General features: G+C 39.5%; 1 protein-coding gene across 1 annotated transcript in view; it reads right to left on the bottom strand.

The window, feature by feature from the left end:
- ME1 (malic enzyme 1) overlaps positions 1 to 22,905 on the bottom strand; it is a 194,337-nt gene that overhangs the window by 33,354 nt on the left and 138,078 nt on the right. Inside the window, exon 7 of the mRNA XM_062571048.1 lies at positions 8,962 to 9,071. Within this exon, the coding sequence (XP_062427032.1) occupies positions 8,962 to 9,071 (110 nt within the window). The remainder of the gene's footprint in view (positions 1 to 8,961; positions 9,072 to 22,905) is intronic.

The raw sequence follows: 22,905 nt of genomic DNA, 5'->3' as shown, positions 1-22,905 counted from the left end.
ATCGCACTGTGGAAAAGATATTACGCATGTTTCCAGTCATTATATGCACACACCGCTGTTTTAAAATACATGAGACACATGTATTTTCTACAAATCTAAAGCTCATTAAGATTCTTAAACATGCCTCAAGTGACTCTACAAAATCATCTGCTTAAAATACATCAACTGGGTGTTGAAAGTTGGGTTTGCATAAGTTGCTTATACACAGGATCTTCTGAGTTTGATAAACGATTATGTTCTTTAATACAACGTAACCTTTTGTAAAATTTAAGAATATATTTTAAAGATAGAAAGACCCTCACGGATTCAATTTTTAAAGTAGATCTATCTGAACAGTTCAAAAGCAAGTGACACAAGGACTAAAAAAAAAGAGTTTGTTACATGCTTTTGATTAAGAGTTTTCCCTTCCATCATCGGAAATAGAGGACACCTTGTTCTTAGCCCACTTAATGTTTAGACCATACAAAGTTGTCATTTTTGCTCTTTTTATTACTTCCTCGGAGAGCTGAGATCATTTACTCTCTTCTCCCACATTTCCAAAAAAAAATGGTTCCTCTGAGACATGGCTTCAGGAACAACGACACCACAATATCCAAGGAGTTAGCTTCTTCCTTTCCCAGATGAAATTAAGTCTTCCTCTGGCAAGTGCCAAATCGGCAATGGCCAAAAATGAAGAAATAAAGAAGTCAGACTGTGTTCTAAATTTCCCTTGGTACTCTACCAAACAACCCTCGTAACCTTCAGCAAAATCCCATCTTTTGGATGCCAAGTGCTTTCTTCTATTTGATGTTACCCAGCTGTGTTTGGAGGAGAGGAAGAGGAAGCCTGCATAACATCTTATTCCTCAGACCACCGATCCGGTCTCCTGAAAAAGAAAGCTGCCTCAGAAAGCAGCATTTTAAGGCCATTTCCAGCCTCTGAAGCCCGTTCTGTCCGCCAGGAGCCTGTCAGGGCACCCTGCCATCATCAGAGGAGATCCTGGGAGCTGTGTAAGCTGCCCTGCAAGCTGCTTGCTGGTGGCAGGGATATCCAAAGTTACGTGTACAAAGACTTGAATGTGGTTCTACAGCTGTGAAAATGAATCACTGAATTTATCATGAATGGGAACGCTGGGGTACTACGTATCTTCAGGACCTGAAGACAACTAGCATGGTACTGCTGCTAAGCCTATTAGCTGGCCAAATGTCCTCTCATTATGCATTAACATTTGTGAAACCTATAACTGTATCTGCTACTTTTACAAATTCTATTACCATACAGTCTTGCATTTTAAGGAGAAAGGAAAGAGAAATGAAAAGTGAATAAAACCACTACAGTAAACGTCAGTACGGTTTGCACTGATTGTCTGCATGCAACATGTGCTGTGGTTCCTGCATCTTCTTTAAGAAGTGGATCCACAGTTAAGGTTATGATAGGCATACATGAAGGCTTTAAGTATTGCATTTCTTATGAACCATGGTTTGTACAGAACTGCTCTGAAAATGCTATTTTAGAAGTACCTCTGTTTTTTTCAGCCATTTGACTCTAAAAGCATAATCATCCAGTTTTATGTGAGCACTGAGTTTGCTATCGCTGTTTGCTGCTGGCAGCGACTGTCATCACTCCTGTCAGCAGTTTGCCTGATTTGTGCTTCACGAAAGGGGGGAAAGCCATCGGCGTGAATAGCAGATCTGTTTAACCGGAACTGCTCTCGCTAATGGCATGACCTTAAATTTCACTGTGAATACTGCCTCAAGTTTTTGAAAAGCATCAAAATGCAATCCACACTGAGGTGCCACAGACTGACTGGTTCTCACGAACATTACAAAGCAGAAACTGCTTTTTCTGCTGTCACCGCGATGTGAAGGAGGGGACCAACCTTCTCTCCCTCTCCCCTAGAGCACAGGTTAAACCTAGTGTGTGTAAAATGAAATAAATGTCCAATGATACTATTTTGAAAACTGATTCTATTTTCCTTCCCCAAAACCTGGAAGAATAACCACAACAAGTTTAACAGAGGAGGAGATTTTTCTAAAGAAGTGTAAGCTGCTGTGAAAACAAACACTAGTTTCCTAGGATCAGCGGTTTCCTAGGAAGGTTGAAGCCTTTTCCAAAGTCTTGGAAAAAAAAAAAGATCTTAGATGTGAAATTTCAAAGAGCACTATTCATTATCAAGTCTTTGTATTCTGTCTAAGTTTCTTTAGCCTTACTTGTTGCTAGAAACAGCACAGCTGAGCATGAATATGTCACAGGAAATCCTAGAGACGGAGGCCTTTTTTTTGGGTTGGCCTGTTAAGCTCTCCGGAGCACAGCGTCTTCCTTTAGCAGATAGGGCAATTAAAGAAGGAGGATGGGAAAAAGCCCCAAAACACAAAGTGCAGAGAATTTTTACTGAAGTTTTTTAAATTTAGATGAGCAAGAAATGCTTTATGGCTCTGAAATATTTGTCCATTATTTAAAGTTTTAAAAAAAAAAAAAAAAAGAAAAAAAAAAGAAAAAAAAAAAGAACTAACCTGGAATCAAATATTAGTATTTGCTTTATGTCATATTCCCTCCATCACCTTAAAAAGCCATTAAACAAAAAGATGGCAAAAATCTTTGCAGCATATCCTCAAATCTGAGCTCTTCTGGATTAAAAGATTAGGAAGCAGTAAAAGAAGAATTTGTGTTTTTTAATTCACAACTTAAATCATATCTTAATGTTGCCATTCTTCCAAGTAATTATGCATTGAGTACTAGGTGAGAATAAAGATTGTATCTGAATTGTGTCATTTAAAATCTAGCGAGGTAAATCTGTGGGTGGCTCACATGGAAACTGCATGCAGAAATTGCATCCCTACTCTCTTAAGAGGTGCTTTCAAGGCCTGTGCACAACACAGAGCCAGTGCAACCAAATACCAGCGCGCTGTTTTGGCCTTTTCCCCTGCCTCCTTGCAGTTTTGGGGCACCCGGTAGCGCCTGCGCCCCGGTCTCAGAGCCGAGGGCAAGGCGGGTGGCAGCCGGGCGCTCCGGAAGAGCAGAAGGACGCTCTTTCAAGAGACGGGACCTCCTGCTCCTTGGCGTAAACTGCCTTTTCGAAGCTTCGCACACGCAGAGCTAAACGCAGTGTCCCGGGAGGCAGCCGCGGCGCGCAGACAAAAGAGGAGGAAAGTTTCCAGCGAAGGAGAAATTGAGCCTTCTTTAAAGATTGACCCTTTGGTGTATTTGCACAGAGCTATGCTTTAGCATGTCGTAGATTTTACACTTTATTAGGGTTTGCAACTGCTATATTTTATGAAGCGCATATAAATGGAAACTCAGCTGCAGTGAGATAGACGGCAGAACTGATTTCTTGATTTCTGCTGAATTTGTTTGCCCCAGATGGAGGCTTTCTCAGGCCAGGACAACCCTCCCAGCGTGATTAATACTGGCAAAGCATTCTCTGTCCCTTAGGGCTGCTACAGTTAGCATTTGGCAGTCCAAATGCAAATTCACTGCATAACAAAAGCTATCACTGAACAGAAATTTATCCTTGACAGAAAAAAATGGAACAGGAGAATGCACGGAGAAGCGTACCAAAGTGTTCCACAGAAGTTATAAAAGCTCCAGTGGGGTATTTACCTGAAAGCATACACATTTTCCTGCAAATTTACCACTGAATAATGCCATTGGACAGGTGCTATCACGTGCACGCTTACAGTAAGAAAAATATTCTTCAGGTAACCCTAGAGAAAATATCTTAATTGGATTTTTTTTTTTTTTTTTTAGTTAAAAAATGAAAGTCTGTTTCATCTGGAAGTGTATTTCACTTCATGTTATAAAAGAGGCTTTCTATAGTCTACATTTAGTAGCAGAGTTTGAGATATATGATCTCAGTATAGGAGCTACTATATATCATTTAATATTGCTTTTCCCAAATTCTTGGTCAGAGAAGGAACTGGAAAAAAACTTCCATAATCTAAAGAAAAAAACCCACTATTTTCAAACTGATTTCAAGAACTAGAATTTCCAGACAACATTTGTAACATTTCCAATGTTAAAAGGAATTAAATGCTAAAAAGTTTTTGATAGGGAAATTCTGATTTCTAAGAACTGCACTGATTTAAAATTAACATGGTCAGAACGATTTTCAGCTAGAGTCTTCCTGATTATTCAAATGGTACAGTCTGCTAAACATTTAGCATATATTTTAAACCAAAGCACGTATGTAAGATGGAATAATAATCCTAAATTGCATGTGCTCACCATTTTTTTTTAAGGTCTGTTTCTTTAATAAAATTTTGCTGCAATTAAACGGCACAGCTGTTAAAAACAAATGACATCTAAAGTCATGACAGATACTGAAGTTATTTACATGGAGAGATTGCACTGTTTTGGAATTATTTTTGTTGGCATTGTAACACAGGTTCTGTGCCCATAACGGGGGAAAGCATTGCATCTGTGGGCACAGTGTAACAGAGCTATAACGCTAAAATAAAAACTTGCAGAATTACACTGTGTATAGAAACATATTAAATATATTGGCTTATACCACAAAAGTTTGTCATTTTCCATTGAGACAATTTTAAAGTACTAATGGGGGAAAATCAAAACAATTAGCTGGAACAACTGGCCTGGCCAGAGGCAGCAAGGCTAGAGAAAGTTTTGCCACTATTTCATATTTAGCCACGTCAGCAACGCCTAAAAAAACCTACCGCGTGCTAAGTGTTTAGAGACCCATGTAAACTAAGTGCATGGTTACGGAGATGTGGAAACTTGCCTTAAGCCACTGACGGTGCCTGAGCAGCACAAGCTGCTTCAACAGCCACACCAAAACCAAACTGGGGGTGGAAAGGCGCCACCGTGACACCCTGCTCTGCCATCTCCCAAGGAGCAGAGATGTCCCGAGCAAATCCCGGCCAGGAGCCGGGTGAACAGCTGCCAGCCTGCGACAACGGCGCGAGCAGAACCACAGGCGCCGAGGCTGCCTCCGAGCGTGTATCGCTGTGCGTCCCCTGCTAAGGTACCAGGCGAATGCAGTAAGGACTTCAGACGCTGCAATTCCAGATGTGCATCTAGGACTTCATCTCTAACCTCTCCTAAGAGCTCTGTGCAACATCAAGGTAGGAGCCCTGCACAGGGGATGCAACAGGTTCGTTTCTCCAACTTCCCAAACCATGGACTCCAACCCCATCTCCCCCCAGGAGGCCGATAAAGCAGGGAATATCTCCCTCTTACTAAACAGCTCTGTTTCACAACACAATTCCTGATTCATTTTCTGGAGCTGCTCCATGCCAAGGCAGGATTTTCAGAGGTGAAAAACACATGTCGCTTCTTTTAAAAAAAATCCCAATACTGTCCTTGCAGCCTCTCACCCTAAATACTTTGAAGACAAAGAAAGTTTATTAACATAATTTAATCCAGGCATTTCTAAATGTACGAGAGCTTGGCATTACAATATTAATATTTTTTCTAGATAGGAAATTACCACCAAAAACAATGTGATTTTGGAAAATGCTGTCTAATAGTTAGAGAGAGACAGACAAAGGCATTTATTTTGAATCCAAGGCCTCCACTGATTTGCACTTCCAAAAATCATATTCTCTATGTTCCAGAGAAAAAAGCTGAAGCAAACTGATTTGTGGTTAGAATAAAAAAAAGCAAGAATACAAGAAAAAAAAGTGAATATTTTCTCCTTAAAGCAATATTACTGCTAAGTGTAATTCTAGAAAGTCATTTCAAAACTATAAACATCTAAAAATTCTCATAATCACAGAGAGGGAAAAAAGGTACCACTCTCATCCAAAAACCATAATGCTTTTCAGACTGATAAAATAGAGTCATTTGAATATTCAAATACAGGTTTATAGAATCATAGAATCACAGAATCAGTAAGGTTGGAAGGGACCTCTGGAGATCATCTAGTCCAACCTCCCCACTCAGCAGGGTCACCTAGAGCATGGTAGACAGGGTTGCACCCAGGTGGGCCTTGAAGATCTCCAGAGAAGGAGACTCCACAACCTCTCTGGGCAACCTGGGCCAGTGCTCCGTCACTCTCACAGGGAAGAAATTCCCCCTCACGGTCAGGCAGAACTTCCTGTGCTTCAATTTCTGCCCATTGCCTCTTGTCCTGTCACACAGGACAACTGAAAAGAGTTTGTCCTCGTCCCCTTGACACCCTCCCTTAACGTACTTATACACATTGATAAGATGTGTATCTTACCCCCCTCAGTCTTTTTCCCAGGCTGAAGAGGCCCAGCTCTCGCAGCCTTTCCTTATAGGGCAGATGCTCCAGCCCTCTGATCATCTTCGTAGCCCTCCGGTGGCCTCTCTTCAGTAGCTCCATGTCTCTCTTGTAGTGGGGAGCCCAGAATTGGAAACAGTACTTGAGATGAGGCCTCCTCAGGGCTGAGTAGAGGGCTTTTTCTGAAAACGATGCTCATGTGGGAAACTTTATAGAAGAATGCTCACGTGGGAAGCTTTACAGAAGTTGCTCAGAATCCCATTTTCCCTTGTTCTGAATTCTTTGAGTGCAGAAATGGGCTATAGAGAAAGTTACAGCTCTCTTTCCAAAGTCAAGGGTGTGGCCCCTGCTGGAGACAAAAACTGTTGCAGAAATTGTCAAATATATCTACAGGTTACCCTTCATGGACGATCTCCAGTGATTTTACACTATCAATGCTTTGGTGGATACTTTCTCTCCAAATGCTCTGCAATGGCATCAATAGGGGCATGCAGACACCCTGCAAATAGTCGGAGCCAACAGGAGGCGACTGGAATTGTCCAAGTTATTGCTTGCAATAGTTTTTTTGTCAGGTCAGTTCCTCAGCTTGCCATATAATTTTTATATTTATAGTGTGTGGCAGGAGTCAGAATTGTAAATTAGAGGGTTTTTTTAGTTTTGGAGTACTTAAAGTTTTCCAATGCATCCCTACAATATATAGGAATCATTTGTCTGAATATCCTGTGAGAATGAAAAAAGCCTCAAGCCCTTCTGTAAAACTTATTAAAAAGTCAAACTTCTTGCTATCCTTGAAGCAGTTTTGGGCTGTCAAATATTTGGACCAAGAGGATCGATGTTTAAATTCCCACGTGAGCATTATTTTCAGAAGATAGTGGCACAGCAGGCACAACATTGTGTTTGTTTGCTTCCATTGGTCTGAAGCTGCTTGTCAGGTTTACTGCCCCTGGGACAGAAAATACAACTTGCATGCTGAGAAGGCCACTCTTTCAAGTATCCTTGAAAAATCACTCCATTTCTAGAAATACAGAATCTCTAAGGATTGCTAAAGAAGTTAGGCCCATATATTCTCATTAATACTGTCAGGCTATGAGTAGTGATCCTTAAAGACCTTTAGGCTTTATAAACCTGGAACAGAAAGAAGGAGGAAACATCACTGGACCTTTTTTGACCAGTTATTTTTCCATTGCCGTGTATTAGGAGAGATGATGTCCTACAAAAAGATGCCAAGGGTGTTTATGTGGTTATGATGACAAATGGCAGAGATCAGAGCAGGCTGAGCGTCTGCTTCAGCCGAGATCACCTGAAAGTCCCAGACATCATTTATGAAAATATCAAAAGATCCACTAACACAAATCAGGCTGCAGAAACTGAATAAATTGTGGCTGCATTTTTAAGGAAGTAGTGGCTACAAAAGGCATCTGGAGTCACTGAAGACTTTCTTAGCTTAGTGAAGCAATATTTGGTATACTTTTGCTGGAAAAGCCTCACTTCTGTTTATTTAAAACTATAATCTAGTTGACCATCTCTCTGATTTGAAGTGTGGACCTCTGTCCTGTAAGGATAGAGAATTCCCTTTAGGAGATGGGTCTCCAAACAGCTAAAGAAATTTCCAGGCGCTGCTTGGTCTGCTATATTTGTATTGAACCGCTGTAGCCAGGGCTACCCACGAACCCTGCAGCATAACAAGCATCATGCCTGTTGCAGAGAGAAATGACATTTTATGATTAGTTTATTCCCCATCCGGGAGTTTGTCCTTCCTAATTTGTTTCAGATGCAAGAGCAAAACTCAGCCAGGCTCGCAACAGAAATGGAGTTCATGTAGCTCACAAAATCCCTAACGTTGCAAAGACAAGGGCTATTTGTATCCATGAGCCTGCCCGGGTCCCTGAAAGGCAGCAGTAACCCAGCTCTCAAGTGTGACTCACAAATGACTTTTGAAAAACCCAAGTCCTTAATGCCTGGCTTGGAAGGTCTCTATAAGTTATTAGAAATGAAGGCAGTTAGACTGTCATATACGATATCGTCAGTGTGGAGGGTCTCCACCACCTATTAAAACACGCAGGGGCAAGAAGCAGCTGAGCACAAGGGCCTTGGTCCCCCTTCCCAGGTCTCCTGACCCTACCTCCTTGCAAGCAAGCAAGGCAGCGTCCACATTGCCCTACAGAAGTTACTTCCCAGTACTCTCTTTCTGTAAAAAATATGGAAGTAAGGCAGCCCAAAGAGTAGCATCAGCTGTTTCCATCCTGTTCATCTCTTTCTTTCTTTCTTAGGAGCAAAGGGACACAGTGTCCATCTACACTATGCCCTAAGGACATCCCCCTCGCTTGCAGACCCAAATTCCTCAAAGCCATTGCAGAGCACAAGGCGCACTTTTCCTCCTGCTGCTGATTTTCCTCTTCCTGATCTCTTTGGTATGCCAGCGGCCACAAACTTCAGATGGGAAAGCAGAGTCAAGGGGTAATTTCCCTCTAAAATTAAATGCAGCTCTGAGACTTCAACAGAAATTAGAAGGATATTTGACTGAGTTGTCAGTTTAAGAACTGAACCAAAGTTTGACATTTATAAAGAAATCTCTGAAGCATGGAGAAAGAGCAGAGCAGTTGCCACTGTAGCATCAAAGAAAACTGAGGGAATTATGGTCCAGGCTTGAAATCAGACATTTGCTCAAAGATCTGAAGTTATAATTTATATGAGAAAATCATTCACACCCTTTGGTAGGGCAACTGAGACTCATTTTTCTGGCTTGTAAGCATCACTATAGAAGAAAAAGAACGTGTTACCTTGGATGTCATCATTGAAAGTGCAATACTTGTTACGGTACTTATTCAGAAGGCGGAATGCATTAGCATTAGCAAAATCCTCGAACTGAATGAGGCAGTTCATGCCATACCTAGAAGGACAAGAAACTGTATGTTTATATTAAAAATAATACATAGCTGTACACCAAAAACTTATTAACCTTTGCAGCCACTCCTGAATAAAAGTGTAATATGACTTATACATAGAGTTATATATTTCTTTTACATTCTGTATCTTTATAGTCATAAAAAAATCACTAGAAGGGATAATTAGGCTACTAATAAGCCTTACTGTGTTCTAAGTTAAGAATATAAGATCAGGAAAAAGGCCTTCACCAATTTGCAGACACCTCAATGGACCTTTTCACTGAGCAATCAGCTAATGAGCAAAAAAACTTTGATTCATGTGGAAGGTAATGAAAAGTAACACCGTCAGAACGTGGATTTTATTTTAAAGTCATTGTGCAGGTCAGCAGCATGACATCACTCATAATAACCTGCTCGACCCTTCTTCTTACCACAAAAAAAAAGCATTTAGCAGAAACACAGTAAATCTAGACAAGTGATAAAAATGTGTGTACAAATTAAAGGAAGGGGAAAACAGCTATAAATTTCAATTGTGCTCAAATTGGTTAACATATACTAAACCTTTGGGTGTATACAGAAACTAGTTTTCTAAGTTTGTTACATCTACTCTTTGACTGGACTCACAAAATCCATTTTCTAAAGCTAATGCTAAATGTTTCTTAAGTAATATGCTTAGAATCAATGTTATCATCTGTTTCAGTGCTATTAATTCACCTTGCTAATGAAATAATTCAAGATAACATGTACTATGATACTTTGAATTTTTTTGTAAATACTGTATTTTGAAAATACAAGGTGCAGTTGCATCAGATGAACCATTTGTATCATCTAGCTGATACGATTATCAAAGTCAGTTCAATAGCCCGGGGAAGGAACTCTTGATTAAGCCTGTGCTAACAGTCTCAAAATTAATGCCAGTCATTAAATATCTTGAAAACAATTTGCTAATTTACATGCACCAGTAGCGACCACAGGATCAAAAGAGAATTAAAAGACCACAGAATTAAAAGAGATACTTGCTTATGAAAGTTTTCTCTGAGCGATTACTTGCCCGGTTTAATGTACCTGCTGCCAACTGATGCTCCACAGCTACTGCAGGCAACGGCACTTACAGGGCCCGGTTGCCTGGGCCCCACTGCACATCAAGGCTGTGCTACCAGGGAGCCAACAGCAGGACTTCTCCAGTAGAGTTAGGTGCCGACGTTGACTTCAGCAGGCATTAGGCACCTCATATACATTTAGATCATCTAAGTCAGAAACACAGCAGTGTTTTTTTTTTAAAAAAAATGTATGGAAACTCCAGACTCCTTGGCACTAGACTCTTAATTCCTCCTTTCCTAGTATATCAGTATCTAACAAAAAATGGACCTGATGTACTAATAAGATTACTTCTAAAAGGAGAGTTAATTATAAGCAATTTAATATTCCTACTATGCATCCTCAAGTCCTTAGGAGCTTCTCGTAATAATGTTTTCTCTGGATTTCTTGCTCAACCTGCCCATATGGCATTTTAAAACACTCACTTAAAAATCACAGACATTTCTAGACAAAACTATGTAAAGATTGACTTCAAGCTCAGGGCACATCAGCAACAGAAAACAGTATAATTGGAATACTCTCAATCTCATGTAGAAAAAAATCAGCCTCCTAAAGTTGAAAATTTAGGGTCGGTACTAAAACCGCCTTCATGTTTGAATCTGGAAATACCCATCTAAAGCCTATTCCATCCTGAATTAACATTACAAGAAAAGTTACTAAAAAAGTGTTTTAAACTTCAAGTGAATGTAATGATAAGTTGTATAGACTAAAAACTCATGATTCTAACTAAAAAAAAAAAAATTTGCATGAGTGTTGCTATAAAAACTTACTACCTAAAGCGACTAATAGGACAAGATCTCAAAAGCACATGCCCTGTTTGTGCTAAATGACTTTATCTGTTAAGAGTACAAATCCAACAGACATAGTCAAGTAGTTTCTGTTTCATCCAGAAAAGCAATACACGTGTAGTGGGCAATTCACTATAAATACTCAACTGTGATGTTCAAATAGTTTTCCTTTAAACCATACATACTTTTGGCAAGCCATGTTAAGCAAAGCCATCAATATTAAAAAAAAGAAAGCACAAAAAAATCCTGTGACTAAATTAATTTCCATGGAAATCACATATTTACAGCCTTATTAAAATTATCCCAAACTATTGGGATTCCACTGGCAGGAATGGTAATCCCTGCCAAAAATAAATACATCTTCAGGTTTTATGGAAAAATCTGGACTTCTTCAGCAGTGTAATGACAGAGAACTGCTTAAAAGAGAATTTGGCTGGTCAGTAATTCAGTACAGTAAATCACAACTGAGCTCAAACGGGAAAAGAAATTGGAGCTACTTTTCAATAATTAATTTTGATTTCTAACTTGATTTACTATCTGACTTGAATTTCTGTGATTCCACAAGGATCCAGGAGTTGACAGTTGGATAATAATTTGAAACTAATGAGATCAACACTCTGGAATTGTGGAACTTGGTTAGAAGAGTTTTTCTGATGTCATTAAGCCAATGTCTGTTACTTTATTTTACTGTATATAATATTCCATTCCCTCATCTGCACCCTTGATTTTTCTCCGTTTTCTTATCCCATCACTTGTGTAGTCACCTATCAAAACTTCTTGTGAATTCTGTTAAATCAATGTCCTTGTGGAAAGCCTTCATTCTATACTGGGCACATCATTCAAACTAATTTTCTGAGCAAAATACTGTGGCTGGTTTATTTAATTAAAATGTAAAAAAACACAGACAATCTAATTTTCTGTCTCTGAGATTTTGGTACTACAGCAGAAAAACTGCTAAGCAACAGTTTTAGGTCTCTCCCCTCAGAAAAAGTCTAATTAAGTTCAGTCACTGGTTACCCATGATATTCTCAGCTGCACCCATTACTCAAAAACATTTATTTATAGGTGAGGTAACACAATCCCCACGTAGTAATGAATTGGCTATAGAAGTGCCACACTTTGTTCTGCAAGCACTGAACACACCAAATCAGCCATGGATTTCTTCACCCTCTCTCCACTACACACTCTCTCAGGTCCATTCTTCGGTCACTTCCACATCTTATCATCACAGTCACTTCAAACAGAAACTTGCATCAAAACCTAAAATGATATTTAGAACAACAACTCATATCCACTTTCTCTTCTGCATCACTTTGAAATAACCTTCTACTCTCAGAGTTCTAAATGATGATTTTGGTTTGTGATTTCTCCATAATAATATAAATAAATATTTATAATTAAAGATTATAAAGATTGCTGGGTTCTATAAATAATAATATAAATAAATAATATAAATAATATAAAAAAGGGTAACTGTTTGAATTAATCCTCATGAAAACAGAAGTTTTCCTCTCTTTTTGCACCTCACACTGTCTTGTCATCACAAGTTTTTGGTTTGGAAATCTACCTCTTCATAGGCCGATATGGTCAACAAAACATTACTGGATGAAGTAGCAGTCTATCACTTTGTTGTTGGCCCATGTGAAGTCATCAAATCCTGTTGTGCCTTTTGAAGCACTGGAGCTCCAGTAACTATGGGCCACTGTAATATTATAATCCGTATTATCTTTCAAGCATCATGGAAAGCAGAAAGCATACAACTTTTCAAGATGTGACAATCTTAACATCTCTATACAGACCTGGTACAGATTCACTGCATTCAATTTCCTCTAATGACATAGAGTGACTCAAGGTCCAGAAGCAAGTAACTGAGATTTGCTACAAATGGTATCATCAGTTTTAAAACAACATTAAATGATGGTGGCTGACTGTTATATGGTATATGTTAAGGCAGAAAGCCCGCAGCTGAGCACCAGCTGCTCCAGGCAGGACAAGAAATAGATCACAAAAGAACATGAGGACAAGATACTCCACACAAGATACCCATCTGCTCTCAGCGGTGTGCAGCTCCTCTCAGATGGAGGGCTGGCAGTATGTTTACCCTGCTACATAAGGTCTACAGTACTTCCACCTCCAAAAATGGATTGTGCTGCAGAGAGGATGCGCATCTCCCTGCAAGCATCCATCTTGCACTTCACTAGATACAGCCTTCTACTGCTGGAGGCGACCTATATTCTCCTCTCAAAGTTCAATCAATTAACATGGTATGGACAATTCAGAGTACTCAAGTTTAACCAAACAATTAGCATGATTACATTCAAATCCAGTTACCAGCAAAACTGACACAGTACACCACTGCACTGCACCTTCTATCACTCCAAAGAGTTATTGCTGTTCTCGGAGGGGTAAAAAAGTTCACTCTTTTCCTTCTTGACAGATTTAACTGCTACTGATTCAAAATGCCATGTAGAGTAATCTCATTTTCATTCTTAAAAGTCAGTTCTCAGTAACTTCTTGCTCTCTGGATATTGGCAGAGATCAGGGCTTCAGGTCCTCTTTTTTTCCTCCTAGCTTAAAACCTGCAGTTGATTCCATAGATAATATGAGACTATTGTGCTGAACTTAACCTAAGATGTTGATAAGGGCACAGGAACCAACGACACAACAGGCAGGGACAATCATAGCTTAGCACCACACATGCAGCTGTCAAGGCTGCATTCTTGACCCAGTTTTAGTGTGGCATGTCATACTAGTTCTTAAGAAAAGGCTGAGTATTACTCAGAGATCAAGAGCAGTAATACAGTCTTCATTGGTCTTCCCCACGTTGCTCTCTTCAGGGAGTCAGCACAACATCTGGAATTTGTACTTGAATGCACTGAGACAAAATCTGCTTCATTTGGTTTCATATCTGTTGGACCAGGCTCAAATTTCACAGTCTACCAAAAACAGAGTCACAGGAGCAAGCAGACATTTTATATGGTAACAGTGCTGCAAACATGAGTCACATTCAACATATTTCACCTTATCACTTGCCCAAAACAGGGACAACATTTCCATTGCTATCACGTACTTCTGACTTAGGGATATATAGGGGATAACTGGGGAAATGGAGAAACATAGCTAACACACGTTCATATTGAAAGGTGGTAAAAATAAACCGAAGGGACAACCTACCTAGCAGCCATTAACTGTCTTAACAAGAGCATTTGAAGAAATGAAGGATCTACCTCCAGACTACCAATACGCAGAAAACAAATGCAAAGCAGGAACACATTCTCCCCAGTGGCAACCATAACAAATGCCCTACTGAATTCTTCTGGTGAATTTGTAACTATTTTCTTGCTCTGGAACAGACTTTTCTGAGAGCAATATCTTGGCTTCAGTATCATGGAAAGATTGCTGGGTTCTATCTAGCAGGCATGAGTTCTGTAGTCGTGAATTCCTCTCTTCTGCTTGTTTTGCATTTCTGTCCCTGTGGTAGCTGATGAAACATGAACAGTCCCTAGAAAGCGATAATCTAGATCACTACTCTGCCTGGTAAGTGACCCACATCTTTTTGTGTACTTGGATCATAGCCTCTTGCTGAAAGTCACACAAGAATTCTGAATCCGAACCAAACTGGACAGAATTTCAAAGCCATCTTTCCTTTCTCTGTTGTTTCTCTGTTGTGGACAAAAAATGTGGACTAGAGTGATAGCAAACATGCAACTTTATATTTGCTATCAAGTATGGAAGGCAAACACCGGACAATGGATTAAAAAGAACCAGCTCACCAGAATAATGTGTGGTTGCCAGAAAAAAACTGTTTCTAATACTACTCCTGATTCATTACATACTTTCTCTAAGTCTTAGCAGTATTCATTTAGTCTGCTCAATTTATAAAAAAATGTATATTCATCTGTGACAACATTAATCTTTCAAATAATTCTACAGGTAGCATCCTTATGTAAAAAAAAAAAAAATGGAGAAGTGTGTCCACAGTTCCATAACCATACCAAGTATATAATGCTAGCATTTTGGCAACCATGTGCTCTTAAGAACCTCAAACAGGGAATATCCTAAAGAATCCAATGGGAGCTATAAAGGTTTGGGCATCATCTTGAATTCAAACCATATGATCAGTAAAATCCATGCTGACTTTCACAGCTAAGGAATTTTTCTGGAAATATACTTGGATCATTTGTTGTTACTGCCAGCCATTGTTTTGGAAACCTTCCTAAAGGAACAAGTGGTTGCATTTTAGGCTGTAGAGTTTCCAAAATCCTATTTGACTATTTTCTTTGTTCGTGTGGGCTTGGAGCTGAAAAGCTTTCAAAACATCAGAAGTGGCTGCTGACACTCATTCCTAAGAAGGAGCAAAACCAAAATGATAGCAACACTGGAATTCTCTCCCTTCCCTCATGCGTCAGTCAGCCACGCTGCCAGCCAGAGCAATTTATAGTGCACCAGGACAGTGTGGAAATCAGCTCATTTCTCTCCACTCCGTGCACTTTAAGTTTGCTAGTTTCATTACATCTCACTGCTCAAAATAGATTTAAAGCGTGATGGTCACTACTATTATCTCCTCTTCATGCCAAGGCTTTCAAGAAAAGATACCTTCCCACTTTCCCTCCTGACAGCTGTTACGACCTGCATACCTTCTCTTCCTGCTCTCCCTCAGAATACCTTTAACTTTGTTTTGTACGGAAAGTAAACTCCTGCAGTCAGATCATGAATGCATCCTAGCACATCTGCTCCCAGTACAATTTTAATTTCTTGGTTAATTTCAACCAAATATGACAGAGGGGAATAGAGATTTCCCCGATGATCACTACCTATTTGTCTGGTGAAAAAAGGTGGCCAAGTTGAGCAACAGTCAAGCCAGCACTGCATTCGCTCTCTAACAGATGTTACTACTCATGCCGCCTGGGTAACAGCCTGATGTGCCACAGCTGCACCAGACTGAAATCTGGTCAGGGTACAGTCAGCTCCAGCCAGTGCTACGACAAAAGCCCCCTTCCCAGAAGAGATATCATTAAATCACAGATAATTTTCTTTCTCTGCCCTGAATCAGAACAGAAAGTCAGAGACATCACATTCTTTATAGGAAGAGACTTTCAAAAGAACTTAATCCGTCAGCATCTCAGCTTGCCACATGAAAGGCTCTATTTAAACTTAAATTCTTTCCTGCAGGCAGCCATTGTTTTAATTTTCTCTAGAGAAAGCCTTTTCTTTGTTAGAAGTATTTTTCACAGCAATTTTCTGTTTCCAAACCAGTCCCTGCCCTGATGATCTCAATACATCTCTAAACCAGGAGCAGAGATAGGAAGATAAGACAGCAGCATTTAGCACCTGCCCTAGTACTTACAGCAGCAGACCCTTGCTTCGTTCACGTCTTCCTTAAAAAAACATAATTCTCAAAAGTCTTTCTTTAAATTACCAGTCAGACAAATACATACTAATGGCACAATAGCAGCACTGCAATTCTAAAGTGTGCAATTCTAAAAGGTATCCTAAATTCCAAACATGCAATTCTGAAATACAGGCATCAAATGATGTCAAAGTTGTTATTTTGTAGCGCAACAGCAATGCTAGAGCGTCTGTGGTGCAAGTCTGGTGTCCAATCCTGCTTTGTGCTGGTGCTCCAACACCTCTCTGCTCACACTTCCCTCCCCAGAACAGGTTTGCTTCTTCATTGCCACAGCCTTGCTAACTTGGAGGTAGTGAGGAGAAAGGGCTGGAGACTGTTCAAAATCTCTCTCTCTCTCTCTCTTTTTTTTTTAACCTCCTCCAAAAGCACTGTTACTTTTATGGACTTTGTGGGTCTTGGAAAGAGCAAAGTGGAAGAACAGAGTGGCGCTGAAAAGGCAGGTTTTGTGTTTGGTGGTCCTAGAAGTCGTCACACATAAGCAGACAAGCAAAAAACATCCTCTCTCTGCAGTCAGGCACCATTTACACAAAGGGTTTCTCTTATGCAAAAGGGGGAGTTAAATATAAGATTTTTGTGGTGCAGGAGCATAAACAATTAATGGTAGGAAAAGTCCATTTTTTACCTTAATTTTTCATACATTTGGCGGCATCACACTTTGTATCACAGGGCTAAGTACTACTTGCTCTTTAAACTGAAGACACAGAATTGCATCCTACTGAAACATTAAGTTGAAAGCACTTCTAAAGTTTAACAGAAACAGTATTTCCCAAAGAATTACTCTCCCTCTTCCTCAAGGTTCCCATACTAAAATTAGTACTCTTGCTGCAGGGTCAAGATAGATCCTGTTCAGTGGGAGAACTATGGCAAAGGTATGTTACAATGTTTAGAGTGCATCAAAATAAAAATAAATAGATATTTTTGGTTGATGCTCAGTCTAAATTTGCATACATTTTTAAAGTGCTATTTATATTGTCACTCACTAGAGAACTTGATTAGAGCAGGTTCTTCTACTTCAATAGATGATTAAGTTAACTATCAGCTATCTCAGAGAGACACGAAGGCTGTAAAATAATTAATGATAAATTACTATTGATGGAAATGCATTTTATTTCTTACAGTAGCAAAAAACTTTCATATTTTATTTTGGATTTATATATTTGTCCTAAAGTACTTCATATAACACTGTGTTAAGAACTGGGCTTGATGATAACCTTGACTTTTCCAGTGCATTTGTGTCAAGTCTTGTAGCAGAAACATTAAGACTGGTATAAATGAAGTACAAATGGAAAGCTATGTGAAAGCGCCAGAAACAACTGCAAAATGAGGGTTAAAAGAATGGCAAGCACTGATAACGAAGGACACAGCTTACCGCCGTGACTTCGAGGAATTTCACAGCAAGAGCAGCAGACCTGAGCGCTGGTTAGACTGTGGCACAGCCCCTCGACAGCAGGACCCTGCACTTTGACAACGGGACGACAGCAACAAGGTCCCGGCACATCGTATACACCTGTCCTTATCCTTATCCTTATCCCAGCCGGAACACAGCCCTAAGAAATTCAAACCGAGGACACCCAGACAAACGGGCAGCTGATTTGCCTAATAGCTATGCAGGCTGACGTAAGCAAAATCCTGAGGCAAAAGGATCAAGCCAGAGTAGCTGTTGGTTCTTAAACACATAAAAGAGCTGTCTAAAACAAGCTTGTCATCGCTACTCACAAGGAAGCTGGGAAACACGCGGAGGCCACGAGAGCGAGCGCCCCTTCGGCCTCTGGGCTGCACCACGTGCTCCCGGCCAGACTCCTTGTACACGTACCTGCTACGGCTTGTGAGCATGCGAGTGTGAGGCTAGGACCAGGTAAAATCAACTTGTTTAGAGATTTTGTTACATAAAACCACCTTTTCTTTTCCCCCACAAATCTTGCACTGCATGTTGTCAGATTCCTATGTGTGGACGTCATGAAGTTGCCCACCCTGCACTGCAAAAACGATTCAAGTCTCCCAGGCAGCGAGGTACCTGCATGACACAGTACTGCGGTACAGAATAATGTGAGTTATACAAAGAATTCTCACTCATGAGATTTCATTAAAGTCAGACAAGAGCCAAAACTCTCACACTCAGTTCTTGACACAAACATCAGAACTAGCTGATTAGCTCATAGGCATGAAAAACCATATTAGATATAAACTTCCACAAATGCAGAGGTATGCATGCTTGCCCCCCCCCCCAAAAAAAAAAAAAACTATACTGTAAATTTTATTTTTCTCTTAAAAAAAGAGTTCCATATGGATATGCAATATGCAGCTAATCAAACTGCAGTGCTGTTTTCTCGTGAATGCGTACTGGCTCCCCAGTTACCTGATACTGACCCCACCTAAGTCAAAAGTAAAACTCTGGCAGCCTGAGAATGCAATTCTATCTCTCTTCGTTATTCTACTTCTTTTTTTTTTCAGAGTTACCACTTCAGCTGCTTTAACTGTGACTGCAACCAAAGAACAATCTCAAATTACCTTCAGTTTTAGATTTATTTAAGAGAGATGAGTGCAGATTTGAGACAGATGATCTCAGATTTTTTCTTTTCAGTCCCTCTAGCTCTTGTTTAGAGACTTGGCAATGCAACTCTTTTGGCAGAGGGAGGGTAGGGTACTGAACAGATGGACTGGTCAAGTGTCTGAGTAGACTAAATCAGAAAAACAGGGAACCAAGAAAAACCCCGTCTCATCTGGAAACAGCAAGCAGCTTCATTCCTTGTGACTCTTTAGCTGTTACTAAAGGTGTGTGTCAAGCCCTGTCTTCTCAAAATATGGAGAGGTCCTTGGTACGCCCATCAGCTTTTGAAATGTAACAACTAGATTCAATTAAATGGCTTCACACTAAACCAAAAAGAAATTGCTGCTATCAAAAAAGGAGTATTATAAAATACTTTACAATGTATCGTCCTATCCAGCTTAAACCATTTGAATCTGCCTTCAAATGGGTGTTTCCTGGTCACTTAAAGACCGGAATCTCCAAATGCTTGTTAAGAATTCAATGATTAATATTGGCTATCCCAGATTTTCAGGAATTTTATTTTGCCCCCAAAACATCAGAAAACCTCAGTTCTGAGACTTCCCCCATGCGGGGGCATGCCAACACACTTCAAAAATAAAATAATTTCAGATGTCCTAAATATTGACAGGAATTATCAAAAAGGAGCAAGCACAGTAGCACTTGAACAGTGGTCAGCAATAACATAGAAATGTCACAGAGAAGTCCTCCATAGATCTCCCAAGACGAAAGATGCTATATTATAAACAACATCATTAATAATCACTGTGATTAATGGAACCATATATTCCAAGAAGCCTGGCTGGATTCCTAAATCTGGCCAAGCAATTTTTCTCTGGGCAGGCTCTCAAGCTTCTGTATTAAAATGAGAGCTGCACTTGGAAAACATAAGGATTCTCATTTAGTTGCACAAATCATATTTGCATTCTCTGCATGTATTTAAGGTGGTGTTTTGAAACTTAGCCCATAAGTTATATCATATTTTCTAGAATAAACTTTTATATATTCATTGTCTGGATAGTAGTTTTCCCCACCTTCCAAAAAGAAGCAGGGGAAAGTTTGGGGGAAAGAAGAAAGCACTACAGCAACAAAAATAGAAATGGATCTTTGGCTGATAATTTCAGACCAAATTTTTTCATAATAATTTTTCAATTTTGCTTATATATGTGGGTCTAATAACACTTTAAAATATGTCTTCAATAAAAGCTGATTTATTAAGGTACTTAAACATACGAGAATTCCAACTTGGGTCCAAAGGATTATTCTTCTGCTTTAAGTTGTGTATATGGTTTGATACCTTACTGAATTAAGCCTGAGGGATTTATAGCAACTGCATTAAGCCTTTTTGGAAAAGATACTGTATCCTTTGTCAAATCCTAAGGATTTCTAAGTAGCTTCAGCCATTTAAAACAAGATATTTGCACTTATTTATATTTTTTATTATATTTGCATGAGTTTTCAGATATTTTCTCTAGTAGAAAAAATGCAATTGGATATCACAATTAGTATGAAGCCTGTGGCAGCACATCTGCTCTTTCCATTTGCTACTTAAGGAATAACAAACAGATGGAAATCCTGCTTCCACTACTGAGAGCTTTTCACCTTGACTGTTAAAATCCAAAACGTAACGACTTCTTGGAAATGTCAAAGAGGAGTTTATAGTAGGAATTCTTAAAGTATTTCAAATTGATTAAATACATTGGCATTTGCATACTGTTTGATCATTTCTGAAGCACTCCATCCCTTCCCTAAACACTGCATTGTATTTCTAAGGCATCAGAATATCCCATTTACAGTCAATACAAATTAGACTTCAAAAAAGATGCATACTGGAGGTTAGATCAGAGAAATGGTGTGTGTAGAATTTATTGTTTGACCTGAGGAACTATGAATATTACCACTGAATACTATAGGACCGCAGACCAGATGGGGTAAGAAGGGACCTCTGGACATCCAAACCCCTGCTCAAGCTGAGTCAACTACCGCAGGTTGCCCAGGACCATGTCCTGTAGGATTTTGAGTGTTTCCAAGATGAGACTCTACAACCTCTCTCGGCCAACTGTTCCAGAGCACACTAACTCTCACAGTAAAAAAATATTTTCTTACATTTAAATAGAATTGCCTGTGTTTCAGTTTGCACCCATGGCGTCTTGTCCTGCCACTGGGCACCACTGAGAAGAGCCCAGCCCCATTCTCTTGACAACCTTCTTTCAGATATTTATAAACCTTGATCAGATGTACCCTGAGCCTTCTCTACTCCAGGCTAACTAGTCCCAGCTCTCTGAACATCTCCTTATATGACAGATGCTCCAGTCCCTTGAGTCATCTTTGTGGCCCTTTGCTGGACTTGCTTCAGCAGGTCTACGTCTTTCATGTACTGGAGAGCCTGCACTCCAGATGTAGTCCCAGAATACAGAAAATAAAATCTAACTAGCTTGATAGGAATGTGTAGGGCATTAGTATGTGAGCTAATGCATAGATCTACTTCTTGTCCAATTAGGTAAGATAAATTAAAATAAATAAATAATAACAAATAATAAATAAAGTAGATCTAGGCAAGCCATACTATAAATATGAAAAAATATCTTTATTATATACAAACCAGTAACTCCATTATGCTTAGACTTCATGTTGGTCTTTATGCAGCACCACTAAAAGAGGAAAAAAATGTTTTTTTTCTTTCATATACAGAGAAGAACCTTTCGTCTTTTAGAACAGCCAGAACAATTACATTTCTAAAGCACACTTCTTTCATAAAGATTGAATAATGTTGACTTCCATGGCTTTCTATGTGCCACGCTAACAGTGAGGTGTTGAGTACTTTTAAATCTCAAAGACAACTGAACTTGGAGGTACCTGACACATAATTGGTTTGGATCTTAGGAACATACTTAGTTTTTCCATAGTGGTTCTACAGTAAACTTAGCATGCTTTGCTGCACTTCCACTGTAATCTCAATTATGTATGAAACCGCTAACTAGAAACTCCTGTATTTCACAATGGAGCTACTATTCCATTGTGTTGAAAAGATTCACCTTTACTACATTTATTTCAAGATCAATTTCTATGGAGGACTGCTAGACTCTGACAAAATCCTGGCACTTCAGGAAGGAAATTTCAAGAGCCATTTGGGACTTCACACCCTCATGACACTTAACGGTAAAGAAACTGGTTTGGTCTTTAAGTCTCTCCCCATATTTCCCCGAGACTAAGGGAAAGTAGACTGCAACAGAGTGTTTTTGTAGGTTTTACAATTATTTATTTTATTTTCAAGTTTCTATATTTGAAAATATGAAAACTTCTGGTCTACCCAATCACACTAGAGATTTTTTCCACAGTTCTCACAGTTTTATAGTTTATCATCATTTACCTATGTGAAAACTATTCCACACTTCTAATCAGATAGCATGGGACATTCGTTAAGTCTATCATTATTCTCCTCAAGCATTTTCTGGAGGAGAGGGAAGAGTATAATGGAAACTCATATCAAGCATCCAGGAAAGAGATTTCTGAGCACTTCAGCAACCACTGAATTCTGTAATATGCCCCACCAGCTGTTGATAGTCAATATATTATAGCAACTTGTCTCAGTACGCAGGTGTTTGAAGCCTGGGGAAGCACGGAAGCACAAAGAGCTCAAAGCTAATCTGGAATCTGTTCACCAGAACCACTACTGCAGACTCATGAAAAGAGATGCAGGCATATAAACAGGTGGTACAGGCATGAGATGTGATCTAAAGTTACATTGTAGTAGAAGACAGACAAGTATTGAAAGGAAATGTCACATCTCATCTTAAGCACACTGCAGGAGAATCTCATCTTATGCCTGAGGTGTACAGGACAGTCTTAGGAACTGTAGAACAAACGTCCTTGCAATCCAGGGTAACATAAAGCAGGAGAAAACAGCAGCAGCATCTTCAGGTAAAAATTATGGTTAGACACAGACTTCTGTATTTTGGACAGAAATATGACAAGCTGGGTCTCTTGCAACACAGGTC

This window comes from Rhea pennata, chromosome 3 (assembly GCF_028389875.1).
Source record: "Rhea pennata isolate bPtePen1 chromosome 3, bPtePen1.pri, whole genome shotgun sequence".
Lineage (NCBI taxonomy): Eukaryota > Metazoa > Chordata > Aves > Rheiformes > Rheidae > Rhea > Rhea pennata.
Note: the sequence above shows the minus strand (reverse complement) of the source record. Positions and strands in the feature narration are given on the sequence as shown.